General features: G+C 37.4%; 1 protein-coding gene across 6 annotated transcripts in view; it reads left to right on the forward strand.

Annotated features, from left to right (window-relative positions):
* NEK11 (NIMA related kinase 11) overlaps positions 1-19,979 on the forward strand; it is a 374,166-nt gene that overhangs the window by 117,444 nt on the left and 236,743 nt on the right. For all 6 annotated transcript variants that reach the window (XM_078151556.1, XM_078151557.1, XM_078151551.1 and 3 more), the window contains exon 7: positions 19,744-19,893. In XM_078151556.1, the coding sequence (XP_078007682.1) occupies positions 19,744-19,893 (150 nt within the window). The remainder of the gene's footprint in view (positions 1-19,743; positions 19,894-19,979) is intronic.

Below are 19,979 nucleotides of genomic sequence, written 5' to 3' on the forward strand. Positions count from 1 at the left end.
ATCCCAGCAGGAGAACTCAATCTCTTTAAAGGCCAGGGAATAAAGAAACACCATGAGTAAAAAGAAACATACCATAGATTCATATTATGAGAAGAGTGAAGATCAAGACAGAAATTCTGAAGAGGACAACATTGTCAACAAACCCACATCTGCAACAACAAAAGGGAATATGAACTGGTCTGAAGCCCAAAAAGCCTTCTTAGAAGAGCTCAAGAAGGATTTTAATAGTCAAATGAGAGAGGTAGAAGAGTCCTTCAAAAATACAATTGGCCAATTGGAAAAAAAATACACTGAAGAAAACAAGTCCCTAAAAAAACACAATTGGCCAATTGAAGAAGGACAAAAACTAACAGAAGAAAACAATCTGTTAAAAACTAGAATTGGACAAATGGAAACTAATGTCTCTATGAGAGAGCAAGAATCAGTCAAACAGAAACAAAAAAATGAAAAAATAGATGAAAAATGTAAAATACCACATCAGTAAAACAACCACCTGGAAAATCATTCAGGAGAGACAATTTAAAAATTATTGGACTACCTGAAAATCATGATGAAAAAAGAGCCTGGACAGTATCTTTCAGGAAATCATAAAGGAAAACTGCCCTGAAGTCCTAGAACCAGAAGGGAAAATAACCATAGAAAGAATCCACCATCACCACCTGAAAGAGATCCCAAATTGACAACACCAAGGAATATAATAGCAAAATTCCAAAATTACCAGATGAAAGAGAAGGTGCTGCAAGCAGCCAGAAAGAAACAATTTAAATATCATGGAACCACAGTCAGGATTACACAGGACCTTGCAGCTTCTACATTAAAAGACCGCAGGGTGGAACATGATATTCCATAAGGCAAAGGAGCTTGGAATGCAGCCAAGGATCAATTACCCAGCAAAAATGAGCATCATTTTTCAAGGGAGGAGATGGATATTCAATGAAATAGGAGACTTCCAAACTTTCCTGATAAAAAGACCAGAGCTCAACAAAAAATTTGATCTTCAAGTACAGGACTCAAGAAGGACATAAAAAGGTAAATGGGACAGAAAGATACAATATGTTGTTAATGGGGGGGGCTGTTTAAACCCCTACAAGGGAATATGACACTTGCAACCCTTGAGAACTGTATTGTTATTACACCATGTTAAAGGAGTATACATAAAGAGGGTGGATATTAGTTGACTTTGATGTAATGATAAAAAAAAATCTAATCAAGTGGGTTAAATGGATCCAAATAAGTGGATCAATCTGATCTTAGAAAATGTACTGAGAAAGGAGGAGGCAGACAAGGGTAAATTACATTACAGGAAAAGACACAAAATCCTATTGCAGCAGAGGGAAAGAAGGGGGAGGGGGTGAGCATCAGATTTGGCTCAAGAAGGGCACAATATAATCAGATATAGAAATCTAACTTGCCCTATAGGCAGTAGGAGGGAAAAGGGGAAAGAAAAGGGAGGGGGAAGAAAAGGGAGGGGGAAGAAGGGAGGGAAGAAGCAGTAAGAGTAAAGGGGAAGAAAAGGGAAAGGGATAATAAAAGGGAGGAGGGACTGAAGGAGGCGTGGTCAAAAGCAAAACACTAGTGAAGGGGGAAAGGAAAAAGGAGAAAGAAAAGCATAAATGGGGGAAAAGGATGGAGAAAAAGACACAGATAGTAATCATAACTGTGAATGTGAATGGGATGAACTCTCCCATAAAACGGAAACGGATTGCAGAATGGATTAAAAACCATAATCCTACAATATGTTGTTTACAGGAAACACATTTGAAAAAGAGTGACACATACAGGGTAAAGGTAAAAGGCTGGAGCAGAATATATTATGCTTCAGCTGAAGTAAAAAAAGCAGGGGTAGCAATCCTGATCTCAGACAAAGCAAAAGCAAAAATAGATCTAATCAAAAGAGATAAGGAAGGAAACTACATCCTGCTAAAAGGCACCATAGACAATGAAGTAATATCATTACTAAACATATATGCACCAAATGGTATAGCATCCAATTCTTAGAGGAGAAGTTCAGGGAGTTACAGGAAGAAATAGACAGCAAAACTATACTAGTGGGGGACCTGAACCTCCCCCTCTCTGCACTAGATAAATCTAACCACAAAATAAACAAGAAAGAAGTTAAGGAGGTGAATAGAACATTAGAAAAGTTAGGTATGATAGACCTCTGGAGAAAACTGAATGGGGATAGAAAGGAATATACTTTTTTCTCTGCAGTATATGGCACATACACAAAAATTGGCCATGTACTAGGGGCATAAAAACCTCACAATCCAATGCAGAAAGGCAGAAATATTAAATGCATCCTTTTCAGATCATGATGCAATAAAAATTATATGTAATAAAGGGCCATGGATAGACTAAAAAATAATTGGAAACTAAATAATCTAATCCTAAAAAATGATTGGGTCAAACAACAAATCATAGAAACAATCAATAATTTCATTCAAGAGAATGACAATAATGAGACAACATACCAAAACTTATGGGATGCAGCGAAAGCAGTTCTTAGGGGAAGTTTTATATCTCTAAATGCTTACATAAATAAAATAGAAAAAGAGGAGATTAATGAATTGGGCATACAACTAAAAAAACTAGAAAAAGAACAAATTAAAAATCCTCAACTAAACACCAAATTAGAAATATTGAAAACCAAAGGAAAAATTAATAAAATTGAAATTAAGAAAACTATTGAACTAATAAATAAAACTAAGAGCTGGTTTTATGAAAAAACAATAAAATAGATAAACCTTTGGTTAATTTAATTAAAAAAAAGAAAGAAGAAAATTACTAGTATCAAGAATGAAAAGGTGAAGCTAACCAAGGAAGAGGAAATTAAAAATTATTTTTGCCCAACTATATGCCAACAAATTTGACAATCTTAGTGAAATGGATACATATTTACAAAAATATAAATTGCCCAGATTAACGAAGAGGAAGTAAAATACTTAAATAACCCCATCTCAAAAAAAGAAATTGAATAAGCCATTGATGAACTACCTAGGAAAAAATCTCCAGGGCCAGATGGATTTACATGTGAATTCTATCAAACATTTAAAGAACAATTAATTCCAATACTATATAGACTATTTGGGAAAATAGGTGAAGAAGGAGTCTTACCAAATTCTTTTTATGATACAAATATGGTGTTGATACCTAAACCAGGAAGAGTCAAAATAGAGAAAGAAAATTATAGACCAATTTCTAATGAATATAGATGCAAAAATTTTAAACAAAATACTAGCAAATAGATTGCAGCAACTTATCACAAGAATAATACACTATGACCAGGTAGGATTTATACCAGGAATGCAGGGTTGGTTCAATATTAGGAAAACTATCAGCATCATTGAGCATATCAACACAAAACCAACAGAAACCACATGATCATCTCAATAGATGCAGAAAAAGCTTTTGATAAAATACAACACCCATTCCTATTAAAAACACTAGAAAGCATAGGTATAAATGGAGTCTTCCTTAAAATAATAAAGCATATATCTAAAACCTTCAGCAAGCATTATATGTAATGGGGACAGGCTAGAAGCATTTCCAATAAGATCGGGGGTGAAACAAGGATGTCCATTATCACCACTGTTATTCAATATTGTACTGGAAACCTTAGCTTTAGCAATAAGAGAAGAAAAAGAAATTGAAGGCATTAGAATAGGCAAAGAAGAAACAAAGCTATCACTCTTTGCAGATGACATGATGATATACTTAGAGAATCCTAGAGAATCAAGTAAAAATACTTGAAATAATAAACAACTTTAGCAAAGTTGCAGGCTATAAAATAAACCCACATAAATCATCAGCATTTCTATATATTACCAACAAAGCCCAACAGCAAGAGATAGAAAGAGAAATCCCATTTAAACTTACTGTAGACATTATAAAATATTTAGGAGTCTACCTCCGAAAAAACCCAGGAACTCTATGAACACAATTACAAAACACTTTTCACACAAATAAAATCAGATCTAAATAATTGGAAAAACATCAGTTGCTCATGGGTAGGCCGAGCTAATATAATAAAAATGACAATCCTACCTAAGCTAATTTACTTATTCAGTGCCATACCAATCAAACTACCAAAAATTATTTTATAGAGTTAGAAAAAATAATAACAAGATTCATTTGGAAAAACAAAAGGTCCAGAATATCAAAGGAACTAATGAAAAGAAATGCAGGGGAAGGTGGCCTAGCAATTCCAGATCTTAAATTGTATTATAAAGCAGCAATCATCAAAACTGCTTGGTACTGGCTAAGAAATAGGGAGGTGGATCAGTGGAATAGGTTAAATATGCAAGACACAGTAGTCAATGACTATAGTAATCTATTATTTGATAAACCCAAAGACCCCAGCTTCTGGGATAAGAACCCACTCTTTGAAAAAAACTGCTGGGAAAACTGGAAAAGAGTATGGCAGAAACTAGGCATAGACCCAAATCTCACACCATATACCAAAATAAAGTCAAAATGGGTTCATGACTTAGATATAAAGGCTGATACCATAAGTAAACTGGGAGAACAAGGAATAGTTTACCTATCAGATCTATGGAGAACAGAAGAATTCATGACCAAACAGGAGATAGAGAACATTATGAAAAGCAAAATGGATAATTTTGATTACATTAAATTGAAAAGTTTTTGCACAAACAAAGCCAATGCAACTAAGATTAGAAGGAAGGTAGAAAATTGGGAAAGAATTTTTACAACCAGTCTCTCTGATAAAGGCCTCATTTCTAAAATATAGAGAATTAAGACAAATTTATAAGAACACAAGCCATTCCCCAATTGATAAATGGTCAAAGGATATGAACAGACAGTTCTCAGATGAAGAAATTAAAGCCATCTATAGTCATATGAAAAAATGCTCTAAATCATTATTGATTAGAGAAATGCAAATCAAAACAACTCTGAGGTACCACATCACACCTATCAGATTGGCCAACATGACAAAACAGGAAAATGATAAATGTTGGAGAAGATGTGGGAAAATTGGAACACTAATACATTGTTGGTGGAGTTGTGAAATGATCCAACCATTTTGGAGAACAATTTGGAACTATGCCCAAAGGGCTACAAAAATGTGCATACCCTTTGATCCAGCAATAGCACTTCTAGGGCTATATCCCAAAGAGATCAAACAAATGGGAAAAGGACCCACATGTACAAAAATATTCATAGCAGCTCTTTCTGTGGTGGCAAAGAATTGGAAATTGAGAGGATGCCCATCAATTGGGGAATAGCTGAGCAAGTTGTGGTATATGAATGTAATGGAATACTATTGTGCTATAAGAAATGATGAACAGGCTGACTTCAGAAAAACCTGGAAAGACTTATATGGTCTGATGCTGAGTGAAGTAAGCAGAACCAAGAGGATTTTGTACACAATAACAGCCACGTTATGCAATGACTAATATTGTTAAACTCAGCATTACAAGGATCTAAGACATCTCCAGAGGCCTTGGGATGGAAAATGGTGTCCACATCCAAAGAATGAACTATGGAAGTCGAATCGCTATCACTTATTTTTACCTTCTGTTGAGTTTTGTTTCGTGTTTCTGATGGTTCCTCCTATTGGTTTTAATTTTTACTTACAACTTCACTAATGTGAAAATATGTTTAATAGGAATGTAAATGTAAAGCCTATATCAGATTGTGCCCTGTGTTGGGGAGGCTGGGGGGCAGGAAGGGGTAGAAAAATTTTCAACTCAAAAGCATATGGAAGTGATTGTTGATAAATCAATAAATTAATAAAATTGGAAAAAAATAGAAAATCAAAGACTAGATAATGAAGAATCAGACATAATAGACTTTACTTGACAACCAAAATTACTTGGAATGAAGAATCAGACGTAATTGACTTTACTAACCCAGTAATTGATAAACTCAAGAACCAAAATTATGTGGGAAAGATCTCTTAGTTTGACTGATGGATAAATTGAAATGAATTTTGAGAAAAATGAGGTTCAGACCAATGTCTTACACCATTTCCCACAATAAGCCCTAGATGGATAAATTGCCTAAATATTAAGGGGTCATTCAAAAAAGATTAGATGAGAAGCACACCAAGATACCTATCACAGTTATAGCTGGGGAGAGAATTCTTAGCCACAAAGGGATAGAGGCAATCACAAAGATAAAATAGATAATTTCAAATATTTGAAATCAAACAGATTTGCACAAATAAAATCAACATAACTAGGATAAGAAGAGAATTGGTTGATTGTGAAAAAAAATTGGCATTAGATATCTCTGATAAGGATCTTTACATTACAAGATACACACACACACACACACACACTCACTCACTCACTCATTCACTCCCTCCCTCCTTCCCTCCCTCTAGAATATAAGACCAGTCCAAAACAGATGTATGTGTGTACTGGATGTACATTTTCCTAGTGAATTTAATTCAGTCAGCATTTATTAAATACTGCTACATACAAGTACTATACTAGGTAGACACTAGATATATTTATCATTTGATAAAACTAACCTAATGGCTTTCTCTTTCCTTTCTCTCCTTCAAAGGTGAACCTCAAACACACTGAGAGTCACTTTGTTGCCACTTCATGTTTTATATGTATGTATGTATATAAATTTTAACAAACTTATTTATTTTTATGTGCATTTATGACATGTTCCTTCCACTGACATCCCACCCAGTTGTTCAAAAAGAAAAAGAAAACCTTTATCATAAACCTGCATAGTCCAGCAAAAACAAATGCCTACATTGGTTATATGTGAAAATGTATGCGTCTCCCTGCATTTTAAATTCATGAACTCTTAGCAGGAGGTGTGTGGCATGTTTCAGCTTCAGTTCTCCCCATACATCGTTAGTTATTTAATTGATCAGAGTTCTAAAGATTTTCCAAGTTGCTTGTCTCTTTAATATTGGATAGACAACATTTTCATTGTATTGAGTGTTCTTGGAATTTGGCTCATTTCACTCCATGTCATTTCAAAGAAATCTTCCCAGTTCTTCTGGCCCAATAATGTTCCATTACATTCATATACTATTGTTTGTCTGGCCATTCCCCAACTGGACCTTCCCTTAGATTCCAATTTACAGCCTCTATGAAAAGAGCTGCTATAAATGTTTTTGTACGTATAGGTCTTTTCCCTCTTAATTTGATCTTTTTGAGGTATAGGCTCAGAAGTGCTGTATTTATTATTATCTATATTAAGAGTATGCACAATTTAGTGACTTTTTGGGCATAGCCCCAAATTGCTTTATAAAATGGCTTTATGGGCAGCTAGATGGCTCAGTGAATAGAGCACCGGCCCTGAAGTCAGGAGGACCTGAGTTCAAATCCGGCCTCAGACCAAACATTTGACACTTACTAGCTGTGTGACCCTGGGCAAGTCACTTAACCCCAATTGCCTAAAAAAAAAAATGGCTTAACAATTTCACAGATCTGTTAACAGTGGTCTAAATAATGTTGTTGTTATCCTAAAGCCATTTTAAACATTTGTCATTTTCCTCTTGCCAGTCTGATAGATATGAAGTAGAATCTCAAAGTTACTTTAATTTGCATTTTTCAAATAATTAGTGATAGAACATTTTTTCAAATTATTGTTGATAGTTTGAATATCTTCCTATGAAAACTGCTTGTACATATCCTTTGTCCTTTTTTCTGTTGGGGAATGACTTTTGTATTTTGTTTTGTAATTTGTAATTTTTTTGAATATTTGAATTGGTTCCTTACATATCTTGGATATGAGAACTTTATCAGGGAAACTTATTGCAAAGTTTTTTTCTCATTTCCTTCTTTTCTTCCTAATTTTAACTATATTACTATTGGTACATAGCCTTTTAAATTTTATATAATTAAAATTGCCCATTTTATCTAGTGTGACCCTTTAGATTCCTTATTTGGTCATGAACACTTCCCCTCTATCTAGATCTAAAAGGCATCTTCTTTGCTCTTCTGATGTATTTAGGATGTGAATTTTTATATCTAGATCATGTATCTATTGGAAACTTATCTTTGTACATGGTGTGACTCTGCTTCATATGTATTGTGTTTCCTTTTCTGTGTCCATTTTTGTTTCTCACTAATAGAATGGAGGCACCTTGAAGGTAGGGACTGTTTCATTTTTGTCTTATCTTACCAGGCTAACTATCCTGAAAGCAGGGGAAAGGACAGTTAAGGTGAAACATAGGAAATTATGTGCTTTATCTAGAAGCCAGAATGTGATTTGTATTTTCTTTTTTCCAAGCTACAACTGTGTCTAGTCAAATAAGTCAGTTCCAGAGAGACGTAAGTTAAAAGAGACACTGGGCTGCAATCTGGTTCATCCTACCTTATCCTCTATGCTTATCACAGTGTTGGCATCTAGTAAGCATTTAATAAATGCTTGTTGAATGAATAAGTGGATGAGCAAATGAAAGATACGAACCTATCAGAATAAACTAGAAGCTTCTATTTCCAAATCAATATTCTGAAGCAGAAGAAAGGTTCTCAGGAGTCCTGAATGTTTTACTGTTTAACAGGATTAGTATAATTATTGTTTTCTTTTCAAGGCTTTTGCAGATTTTGTGATGACAGATAGCTAAGAATGATTTGGTTTGCCTTGAGTTAAGTCACTGTCCCAGTTACATTTGCAATTCATTATCAGCCTTAGCAGCAGCAATCCTCCAGATAGTTCTGGTGGGCTTAGACAGATGGTAATTTTTATGGAGTTCAGGTGTGATAAATAGGCCCAAGATCGCACCTGATTGCAGTCTTCCATTTATTGCTCAGCGCCTCCCTTAACTTAGTCTCTCTGGAATTGATTTACTTACTTAGACACAGTTGGTTGTACTTTGAAAAAAGAAAATGCAAATCATGTCCTGGCTCCTAGATAAAGCCCACGTTTTCCTCTGAGTCACCTTAACTGCTTTCTCAACTGTCCTCTTCCCCTGCTTGGGATGTGGTTAGCCTAATGACTGAAAGAACAAAGGAGAATCCAGCAAGGTGATAGAAATCTTGTGCTGCTTACTGGATGCTAAGACCAGATGGGTGGTGCGTGTACACACACACAAACAACCCCCTCCCCAAATACTCTCATGTACACACTGATCTGAAGTCTTGTAACATGCATACATAGAGCTCATATTTATATAACACTTTATGGCTAATTTGAATATTTTACATTTTTGTCCTTCTTTGCAAACATAGCTTATTTGAGCCTCTTGACAATCCTGCATAGTAGGCAGTACAAACGGTATCATCCTTATCTCATAGATGACAGAGGCTTACATAGGTAAACTGACTTGTTCAAGTTCACATAACTAGTTAGTGGAAGAGACGAACCTGAAACCCTGCCCCTTTGACTTCAAGCCCAGTATACTTTGCACCGTAGCCATGCACGGCTAGCGACCAGTACTTTAAGCCTCACACTTATCCTTTATCTCAGTTCCACAGCTGGCCTGATCTAGTAGACAGTGTTCTCATGGTTACTGTGGTAATTCTAGAACTAATTAATGCAAGCTAGTGATGAGGTGACTGACCTAATGCCTTTCTCCTCCCCTCCCTGGTTGTGGGATCAAAAGATATCTACCCCTATAGATTTGTGTATGTGTGCTTGTATAAATATACATCTATACACACACATACACATACATATATAAATATATGTATATGTTCATATACACATACACACACATTTATACACACACACACACAATTTGAAGGAAGGATTGGTTTTTGGAAAGATGATCAATTCAGTGTTAGACATGTTGAATTTAAGATGCCATCAGGATGCTAGATGAAGCTGTCTAGGCAGCAGTTAGAAATACAAACCTGGAGTTCTGGGGAGAATCAGGGAATGGAGTAACAGATCTAGGTGTCATGTGCAAAGCTGTAGTGCTTGAAGCTGTGGGAGTAGATGAGATGGCTGAGAGAGTGGAGAGAGAGAGAGCCAAGGATATAACCTTGGAAGACAAGCACATTGAAGGGGCAGAAGGAAGATGAGAAGTCCGTAAGTGAGTTTGTGTGGCCAGAGAGCATTCATCCAATTTAAGTAAATCCCCTCTTACTCTGTGGCCCCAGAGAAAACAAAGCCAAAAACTTCCTGTTTTTTAGAAGATGTTCTAAAATTTGGGGAGCCAGGCAGGCAGCTTCATTCTCATATCTGTTTAGTAGATAGTTCTGTGATTGTATCATTTAATCTAAGCCAGTAATGCTTTGCTAATTTCAAAAATAGCCTCTCCAGTGAAAATTGTAACCATTCCTAAAAGCAGATTAAAAAACCAAACCTTCCCCTGTTAGAATTTATGGTACTTGGTATATAGAACATTGGTTTCCCTAGTAGAAACACACAGAATATGCACTTAGTGTTGGTGTTTGTTTTTAACCAGTTGGTTTCAATTTCCATTCACTAATAGTCACTTCCAGCAGTGTTGTGGTTTGAGAGGTCGAGAGGTTGTGACCCCTCAAAGACTGAAATACACGATGGGGTCGTCTGGAATGAATTCACAGACTCAAGCATTCTTTAAGTAAAGGTGGCAAAAAGTTTATTGTTACGCTTTTCAGCGGGCAAGGATTCTTAAAGGATCCTGCAACCTTAGAGAGGTACAGTTAAAGTTTATATAGGATAAAATAGAATAAAACATGTGCCAAATATGCTAAGTAGGGGATTCAGGGTAGGATTAGGGAGTGGTTAAGGAGTGGTCAGTTCTTAAAAGAATATGCACTTCTTGTACCTACTGTGCAGGCGTTTTACCCACAGTTCACTGGGAAAAGCCCACAAGGGGGGCCACATGGAGGTGGGATTTTAGGGCCTGCTATGTCAGTAAGTTAGCTAGAGTTCAGGGTGACTGAGAGTTGTCTAGTCTGCCACCAATCAATGTCTTGTTTGACAAGATAGATGTAGGGATTATCCGTATGTCTTAAGTCTAGAATACAGTTAATGAGGAGTCCAGGATGGAGATAATGAGGTAGGGCGGTAGTATAGTATAGTATAGTATAGTATAGTAGTGGGTAAGAATGTCTTTATGACCCAGTGCAAAGCCAGTTCAAACTAATAATTCCTTCAGGTGCTGTTTGTACCTGCACCAAGAAGAGAGATAAGGGTCTTGCTGGGGCCTACTCATGAGTAACTGCTAAGCACAGCGTCCTTGGGCTGGGGAGAAATTGTCAGAGACAGTGTTTCTGAGGTTAGGGAGAAATTGGGGTCTAAGCACAAGCACCCAAACACAAGCACCCAAGCACCCCATCAGCAGGAGGACTAAAAACTGTAGAATATGATGAAGAACGCCATATGGATTGCAGCCTTCAGGGCACAAAAGCACAGAGAATTCACATTACATAAATTAAGGACAGTGTACATCAGTAAAAATAGTTTAAACTTCTCATTAAATTTAAAATCTGTTCCTACAAACTTTGTCAGTCCCTTAAGGCTAAAAACATAGTCATTGTCAACATCTGCTCAAGATTCGGGAGTGGGAAAAGAAAGCCAACAACACAGACGGGAGAGGAATTAATAGGAGAGGTAAACCTAGAGCTTATCTGATTATGTCAGTGGATCTGTGCTTTCATCAATGGCGGCATCTCTCCAGCAGTGAAGATCCATGCTTCTCCAGCAGTCCAGCCTTGCCTGCCCATATTGTGAAGCAGGGATCCACATCCTCTTGTAAATCCTCTATAGGGGTCAACCCACTGAACCAGGAGACTTCCTCCTATTCCTTGGACTTATGTGCATATCAGTAAGGCACATGGGCTGCCCATCAGTTTCCTTTTGCTTTTGGTACGTGATTGACCCATCTCTTTTTTTCAGTTCTACATTTCTCTGATAATGTCCTTTATACTGTGTCTGCTTTGTAATTTTTCGTTTGTAACGTTTTCATTTTCATGCCTACCGTGAATGTCTCCATGACCTTTTGGATGATCCTTAATTTTACTTCTCTCAAGACTGTAAAGTTCAATGAAAATCTAGAACTTACTTATTTTCTCCTCAAGAAATACAGAGCCAATCACTATTCCCCCATTTTATCCTGCCTAGAAAGACAAGGTTAGGAGACCTGGGTGTGAATACAGTGGCCTCATTAAGTAAGCATTATAAGTCCCTGAGTCTGAATTGGATTCATCTTTGAAAGAAAAAGTATATTCTTCTACATAACCTGAGTGGTATTAGCTTCAAACCCTGACTGCCCACCCTATACTGGACTGATCAGCCACAACCAAACACATTGTGCCCTGACCCCCACATCGTGATGTCACTGGGTCTCTGTGAAAATGAAGGATGAACAACAGGGCATCCACCCTGTCTAGTAAGCTGGAATTTCCTCATCTTTCCTCCGGCATAGTCTTCCTTCGGTAATTCTCAGCCACTGGGAAATCATTTCCTGATAAACCACTAGTTTAACTCTGAACTCAGAGAGAAAAATAGTCCAGATGTTAACTGGGATGAAGTGTTGCCTTGTAAATGAAATTGAGCATACACATACCACACAAAGGTACGGTGAGGAAGTAACAGAAAGAGGACAACTTTTTTTTTTTAACAATGCCTCAATTCATATCACTTTAATTCACTAAACTAACAGCTGTTTGATGTCAAACTCAAACAGAAACAGGGACCATTAGAAAACCGCATGTTGACATTATCTATGTTCTATTGTATTTTTCTTTATTTTGTTAAATATTTCCCACATTTTAATTGAGTTCAGGCCTCCTGTTTGACACCTCTGGAAGACTCAGGTTCAAATCCTGACTTTGACACTTGCATACTAGCTGCTTCACCTTGGGTAAATCACTTCTTTAGCACCTCAGGCAACTCTTTTAGACTGAGGGATTGCAGGTCTTCATCATTAAAGTTGGTTTCCATATCAAGAGTTCCCTATATTGATGAAATCCTGGATCCCAACAAAAAAAATGAATAAAGTATCTGTTTGTCAAAATTATTCGTGAGCCAGGTTCGTTCTAGTTTCCTACTCTGCTACTCTGCCATTAACAGGAGGTTCTTCCAGTCAGGATAATGTGTTTGCAGTGGTCCATCAACTCATATTGGTGAAGCAACCCAAAGTACGGTATGGGCCCAAGCAACTGGACACATGTTAGATATATTTGGAAGTTGCATTAGCTGGATCCTGAGATCAGAGGACTGGAGCTCTGGAGCCATCTGATCTAATCCCCCTCATTTTACAGAAGAGGAAACTGAGGCCCAGAAAGATGAGGTCACTCACCCAAGGTCACACAGGTAATAAGTGACAGAGCCAGGATTCAAATTTAGGTCCTATCAGTTCAAGCTCTTTGCACTGTGCCACAGCCCCCAAATATCCACATGACTAGAGTATCAGTTATAACACTACTGCATCCATGTATTGAATGTGCCTCTTGGAGCTGTGATGGTTGGATGTAAATTCTAGGAGTGCCTGACTTCATTCTAGAGAATAGTTTATACATTGAGGGCCTAAATATTTTAGTATTTCAGAGAACATTAGAAGGATCTGAATATAGAGGACGCTTTCCCCAAACACCTAGATAAAGACTATCATTTTGCTCTTGGCAAGACATGAATAATTTGAGACAAAAAACCAGAGAGCATTTGAAAGAAATGCAAAATAAAACCCCTCAAATGCCTTTCATGATATACAATTTTATGTGGTAATTTTCGTGTAATTAATTTTCAGCTTAGACATAGATTTTTTTTCTTTTAAAATAGCTCTCATCGTAAGGGGGTGGCCTGATTTGTTCATTGTGGATAAGAGTTATTTCCTCCAGTCTTAACAATATTTTTCTAGTGATATTTAATCATTATATTTTAAAAAATCATAGCAAGAAAAACACATCGCTCTCCTTGGCCAATTTCTTTACAAATCACATTTTTGGTATGCTAGAGTTTCTTTAACATTGTTTAAAATCAATTCAGTAGCAGTTCATATAAAGTGCCCTCACCTGCCTGCTATTCGTAACTCTGACAATTTGTACCATGAAGATGATTTATCTTTGCCATCTACTTCTAGATTTCAATGCTTCCCACTCCCACGATAATGACACACTATTTTCTTTGTTTATACAAAATTCCACAAAGTCTGGCATTTTTAAATACAAGAGCAAACATTCATTCTTATTACTTTACAACATAAACTCATTCCTTTTATCTTTATAATAATCAATCTCGCCTGGGACATTTCCATGTACAAGTCCTGAATTCATACTTTGTGGAGCAGGGGATCAACGTACATTGACTTCCTCATTGTAATTTGGATTCTCTGTCACCAGGGAGATGTTTCTACTTAAACTGTGTCCTTGAGGTCTGAACAACGGGATTCCCCCAGATATCACATGGAATATATTGCACTTTTCCACCCAATTATGCTTTTTCTATAAAGATAGAAAACCTAATTATTTTGTCACCATAGCAAAGGAGTCTATGGCTGCCCCCCCACCAATGACCAGATCCTAAATGCTGCTATTTTCTTCTAGCAAATCCCAGGCTGATTTGCTGCTGTTATTTCTTGGTCTCTAGCTGCTACCATATTTCCTTCTGGGACTGGGTATCCTAACTTCTACTCCAGCTTGTAGAAGGGAACGTGACATTTCCTCCCCACCTTGAAGAAAACAACACGTTCCCCCACTTTCTTACATATTTTAAAGGAATTTACTACAAAGTATGACAAAATCGATTAAAAAAAAGAGAGGTAAAGTTGTATCAGTCAATCCCAGTATTCTGTGTATTCACTTTTCAATCAATCAGTTCCTGTATTCACTCACTGAAAACTGGGCTAGAGAACTAGCTCTTCTACCATCTTCCTTCCCTTGGGCTGGTCTCTTACTTTTTGATCTAGACTCCTGAGTCAGGCCAATAGGTGTGTTCTTAATTTCAGGCCAGTCTACTCTGTATTTTCTTTCGTATGTTCTGATTTATATATGTTGTCTCCTCCATTAGAATGTAAACTCCTTGAGGGTGAGGGCTATTTTTGTTTTTTCTTTGTGTCCTCAGCACTTAACATCCAGCCTGATACATAGCAGGTAGTAAGTGCTGGTCAAGACTGATAGTTTGATTGGTGAATCTCAGTTTTTCTGTCATTTTCTTTCCCAATGAAATAAGCTTCCAACACGATTCCTTGCTATTGGACTAATTTCATCTTCTGGTTTGTGTGGTCCTCTCATCAGGTTCCTGATTCTGGCTTTCAATGTACTTTGCTCATTGGTAGTACCAGGGGTGTGCTAGTAAATGTTTAACAATCAGTTCTCCAGAAAAATAAAAAAAAACTGTAATGACACATTTCAAAGTTTAGTCTGCATTATTAACATTTTCCCATCACTTTCTTAAGTCTAGACAATTAACAAAACAATAAAACAAGCCCCAATTTGTGACTCTTTAAAAAATTTCTAAGGTATAAATACTCACACTGAAAATTTAACAGTTAGCTTTCAGGAAACAATTTGAAACATCTCCAGCATACCATTGGGTAGGGCTAGGATAGTAGGTGTGCCCTGAGCTCAACTAACAACTGACATTTTTCTTTAGTCTTTCTTGTTCTTCTTGCTCTAATTCTCCTTCCACCCTCCCACCTGAGGCTACTGGGCTACACTCCTCTGTAAGACTTGAGAGTTTAAAGACCTCCAGTTTGCAGTAATAAAGATGGGATTTGGAACATATGGTATGCAATACAAATCTCTCTCCTTCCCCTGCCCACAAGAAAACAGAACAGAAAAACATAATATTTACTGATGTAGTTAATTATTGTGGTAATGGTGATAATAATAATAGTAATGCATATTAGCCTGTATGAAGTCCTTTATGGTTTCTAAGCTCTTTACATTTAGCTGTTTGATCCTTAGAGCAAACCCATGAGGTAGGTAGTGGGGGCACTAATATGCCCAGTAGCCCTGATCTGCTCTTGAGATGGGAGTTCTTGCAGGGCATGAGCACATGCTGTTGGCATTCTCGGGGAGCTGCAGATGAGCAGGTAGGAGTTGACCAAACCCACCAAGAAACAAAGTTTGTGATATTGTTTTTCCTTCAAGACAGAGAAGGCAATGGAAGAACCAATGGAAGAGCCAGGGAAAACAGTGAGATACTAGAAGTATAGGAAGCAACTTCAGTAAGAGTGGAGATAAGCTGTCTCATGATGGCCAGTGGTCCCTTTGCACAGGGAGCTGGTGCAGTTCCTAGAATAGCTGTTCCCATCCTGCCTCTACTTGCTTCTTAAAAAAGACGACTCTTGAAACTGGAATTAGGCAGGATCTGAGTAAAATGAACATCACCTGTGGCTCTCTTAGGCTTGCCCAAGGATTCTCTATGGTTGTGGCCGTCTTTACCTTGCCTAAAAACCCCATCAGCCTTGCTTCTGCCTTGAGTTTCCACTTACTCTGGTTTTCACTTTAGCAGGAGAGAATATTGCTCATCAGAAGAAATGCCATGCTTGCCTCTCCAAGTTCTGTGCCCTGCCTCTGGTTCCCCGATCTTGTGGTCCATCAGACAGAAGATACTCAAGGGGCTTTCTGGCACAGTAATCCATCCTGCCTCTGAGCACTCTTGGTTCCCCTTTAGAGCCACTTTTACAGTAAGCATCTGCCATTCCAAGGTATTTAGTAACTAGTGGACAGTGAGTTCTCTTTATTAATAGCTACCAAATTTCTGATACCCAAAGCGTTAGCTTGCTCTGGATACTCACTCTCCTATTTTAAAGAGACCATGATACTCCCTTTAAATACATTTGATTTTTTTTTCAATAAGCAAAAAGCTAATTTCTCTCCCTCTCATTCCTCCTTGAAAAATTGAAAAAAAAAACCCTTGTAACAAATATGCTTAGTCAAACAAAACAAATTCCTGTTTTGGCCACATCCAAAAAATATATGTCTTGATCTCCACCCTGAGTCCATCGCCTCTCCTCTGTAAGGAGATGGGGAATGTGTCATCATGAATACTTTGGATCATTGTTAAACAGTTAAAAACATATATAATATATATATATATATATATATATATATATATATATATATATATATATATATACACACATAACAGACTGTGATATGATTGATTACCGATGTCATAAAGTGATTTCTTCACAATAGAGTTTTCTTTATTCTTTTCTGTTCTTGCATCTTCCTTATTAGTTTGTGCTGTGTTTTTATTTTTCATCTTTGTGTGCCCAATGACAAACACAGTGCCTTCAACATGGTAAATACTTAATAAATGTGATTATAGTAGGCTTTGTGGTAGGAGGACTCTGTAGGCAGAAAGTAGGGTTTACAGCCTGCCTTCATGGGTTTCTGGGAGGTGTAGGTTCAAAGAGGTAGTGTTGGAGATTGTTTCTTTTTTCTTTCTGAATAATCTTTTATTTTCCCCCCACATTCAGGTAAAACAATTTTTAACATTTTTTTTTGGTTTGAGTTCCAAATTTTATCCATTCTTCCCTCCCCTTCTCCCTCTATGAGATGGTGAGCCACCTGATATAGGTTATACATGTATAATCATGTAAAACACTTCCATATTAGTCATTTTGTGGAAGAAAACTCAGAAGGAAAGAAAGGAAGAAAGAAAGAAGAAAAGGAAGGAAAGAAAGAAAGAAAGAAAAAGAAAGAAGAGAGAAGAGAGAGAACTAGTATGGTTTGGTCTGTATTCAGATACCGTCAGTTCATTCTCTGGAGGCAAATAGCATTTTTCATCATGAGTCCTTTGGGATTGTCTTGGATCATTGTATTGTTGGAAACAGCTAAGTCAGTCACAGTTGTTTATCGTACAATGTTGCTGTGACTGTGTACAATGTTCTCCTGGTTCTGCTCACTTCATGCTGTATCGGTTCATTTAAATCTTTGCAGGTTTTTTCTGAAATCATCCTGCTTGTCATTTCCTACAGCACAATAATATTCCATTACATTCATATACCACAATTTGTTCAGCCATTCCTCAATTGATAGGCATCCCCTCAATTTCCAATTCTTTGCCACCAGAAAAAGAGCTGCTAGAAATGTTTTTGTGCAAAAGGGTCCTTTTTAGAGACCCTTTCAAGGGAAGTGTTTGGAGAGAGGGTAGGGATTTTGTAAGTGAGACATGGTGGTGGCAGAGATATTGGGCCTGGAGGAGGTGATTGGTGAGTGAATCCAAGCTTCATGGAGGCAGCTGCTGCTTTCATCCCCTGGGGTAGAGCAACAGGAGTGTCTGATTTTCCCCAGCTGAGAGTTTGGGCAGCTAGTGAAGTACCACTTAAGCCCTCCTTTTCCAATTCCAGATTTATCAAATGAGATGTTTGTAAAGCACATATGTGCACAGTGCCTTGCATATAATAGACATTTAATAAATGTGTGTTCTCTTTCTCTCTCCCTCCCATCCAAGAGGATGGTTTGTTTTCACTTTGTCCTAGGATAAAGTTAATTAGAGTTTGCTGTTTGGACTAGCGCCGGGAGGTTGGATCATACTTTCTCATTCACTCCTCTCTTGCCCTGACACCTAGACAGAAAGATCGCTGCAGGTGTGGAGTCGAGGGCAGTGACTAGTGAGTAGGAGTTGTCTGGTTGGAGGGGAAAAAAAGGGTGTGGCTGGACCTACCCAATAACACTGAAGGTGGAGTCCAGAGGAAGGAGTACTCCTCCAGTTTCTATCTTCAGATTTCTATCTGGACTCATACAAAAGGCTAGATCAAGTTGGATGGTGTCAAATCTTACAAACACAAATTTCTATGCAAATCCACTGAAAAATTACAATATTACAATAACAATATTGACCAGATCTCTTTAAGAAGATTTTCTTATGGCTCAGACATGCTTTCTTTCAGGGTTACTTCAAAACTGTTTTGGACAAATGCAGGACTTGAGTACCCTGGACTGTCATACTCAGAACAGATTTTTTTGATAGGATGATTTTATCAGTGTGGGAAAATCTAAATGGGAAAATTCCCTTCACCAATACAGATAAGCCCTTCTTCTGTAACTTACAATCTTAGAAAATTGCTTGGTAGCACCAGCAAGTTAAATAACTGTCCATGACCACTTAGCTAGCATATGCCAAAGACAGGTCTTGAACCTTGATTTTCCTGACTCCAAGGCCAGACTTTTACTCATTATGCCCAGCTGAATATCAGATGAGCATTAGAGCATTCAGTTCCATGCAGATAGCTATCTACTTGCAAGAGGGATGGAGGATGTCATAAGATTGGTAAACAATGATATTAATAGCTTGCATATATATATATATATATATGTTATCTCATTTGATTTTCATAACAACCCTGTGATGTAGGTGCTATTATTATTATCATTATTATTATTATTATTATTATTATTATTCCTTATTCTACAGCTGAAGAAATGAGGACTGAGAGTTCAGTGACTTGCCCAAGGTCTCATGCCTGATGAATGTCTGAGACAGGATTTGAATTCAGGTCCTTCTGAGTCCAAGTCCAATGCTCCATGCACCATGCCATCCAACTGTCTTAGTAAAGAATGTTGATTTCTCTCCAGTGAAAAAGTAAAGTTGAGTGCTGTAAATGGTTGGAACTCTCTGCCCTGTGAGGACTGCCTCAGACTGACAAGGTGTTCATGCATGTTTTTTCTCTAGTTCCATAGTTGTCCAAGATTAGCTTCTGTTTGCCCATTCCACTTCTGTCCCTGCAAATCTGTGTTGAAATAGATAGGACCAGTGTGGAGTTGGGATTTTCCATCAGGCAAAGAAAGTACATGGAGGCGCTTCACGGTCATGTTCTAATGGGTTCGTGACAGTGGGTGATATGGTGATATCTGGAGTCACACCTTACCTTCCTTTTCCCCACACCTCCATTTAAAATCTTTGCTTTTGTTCTTCTAGGTCACTGGCATGCATTCTGTATGAGCTGTGCTGCATGAGTCATGCATTCACTGGTCACAATTTCTTGTCCATTGTTTTAAAAATTGTTGAAGGTGACACGCCTTCTCTTCCTGCTCAATACTCAGAGGAGCTGAATGCCATCATGCAAAGGTAGATGAAATACAGGTTTTCTCCACCCAAATGACTTTGGCTTTGCATTTATATTTTCAGTCTTTTGGAAAAAAATGTTTTTCTTT

The sequence above is a fragment of the Phascolarctos cinereus genome, unplaced genomic scaffold (assembly GCF_003287225.1).
Source record: "Phascolarctos cinereus isolate Bilbo 61053 unplaced genomic scaffold, phaCin_HiC Scaffold_1;HRSCAF=81, whole genome shotgun sequence".
Lineage (NCBI taxonomy): Eukaryota > Metazoa > Chordata > Mammalia > Diprotodontia > Phascolarctidae > Phascolarctos > Phascolarctos cinereus.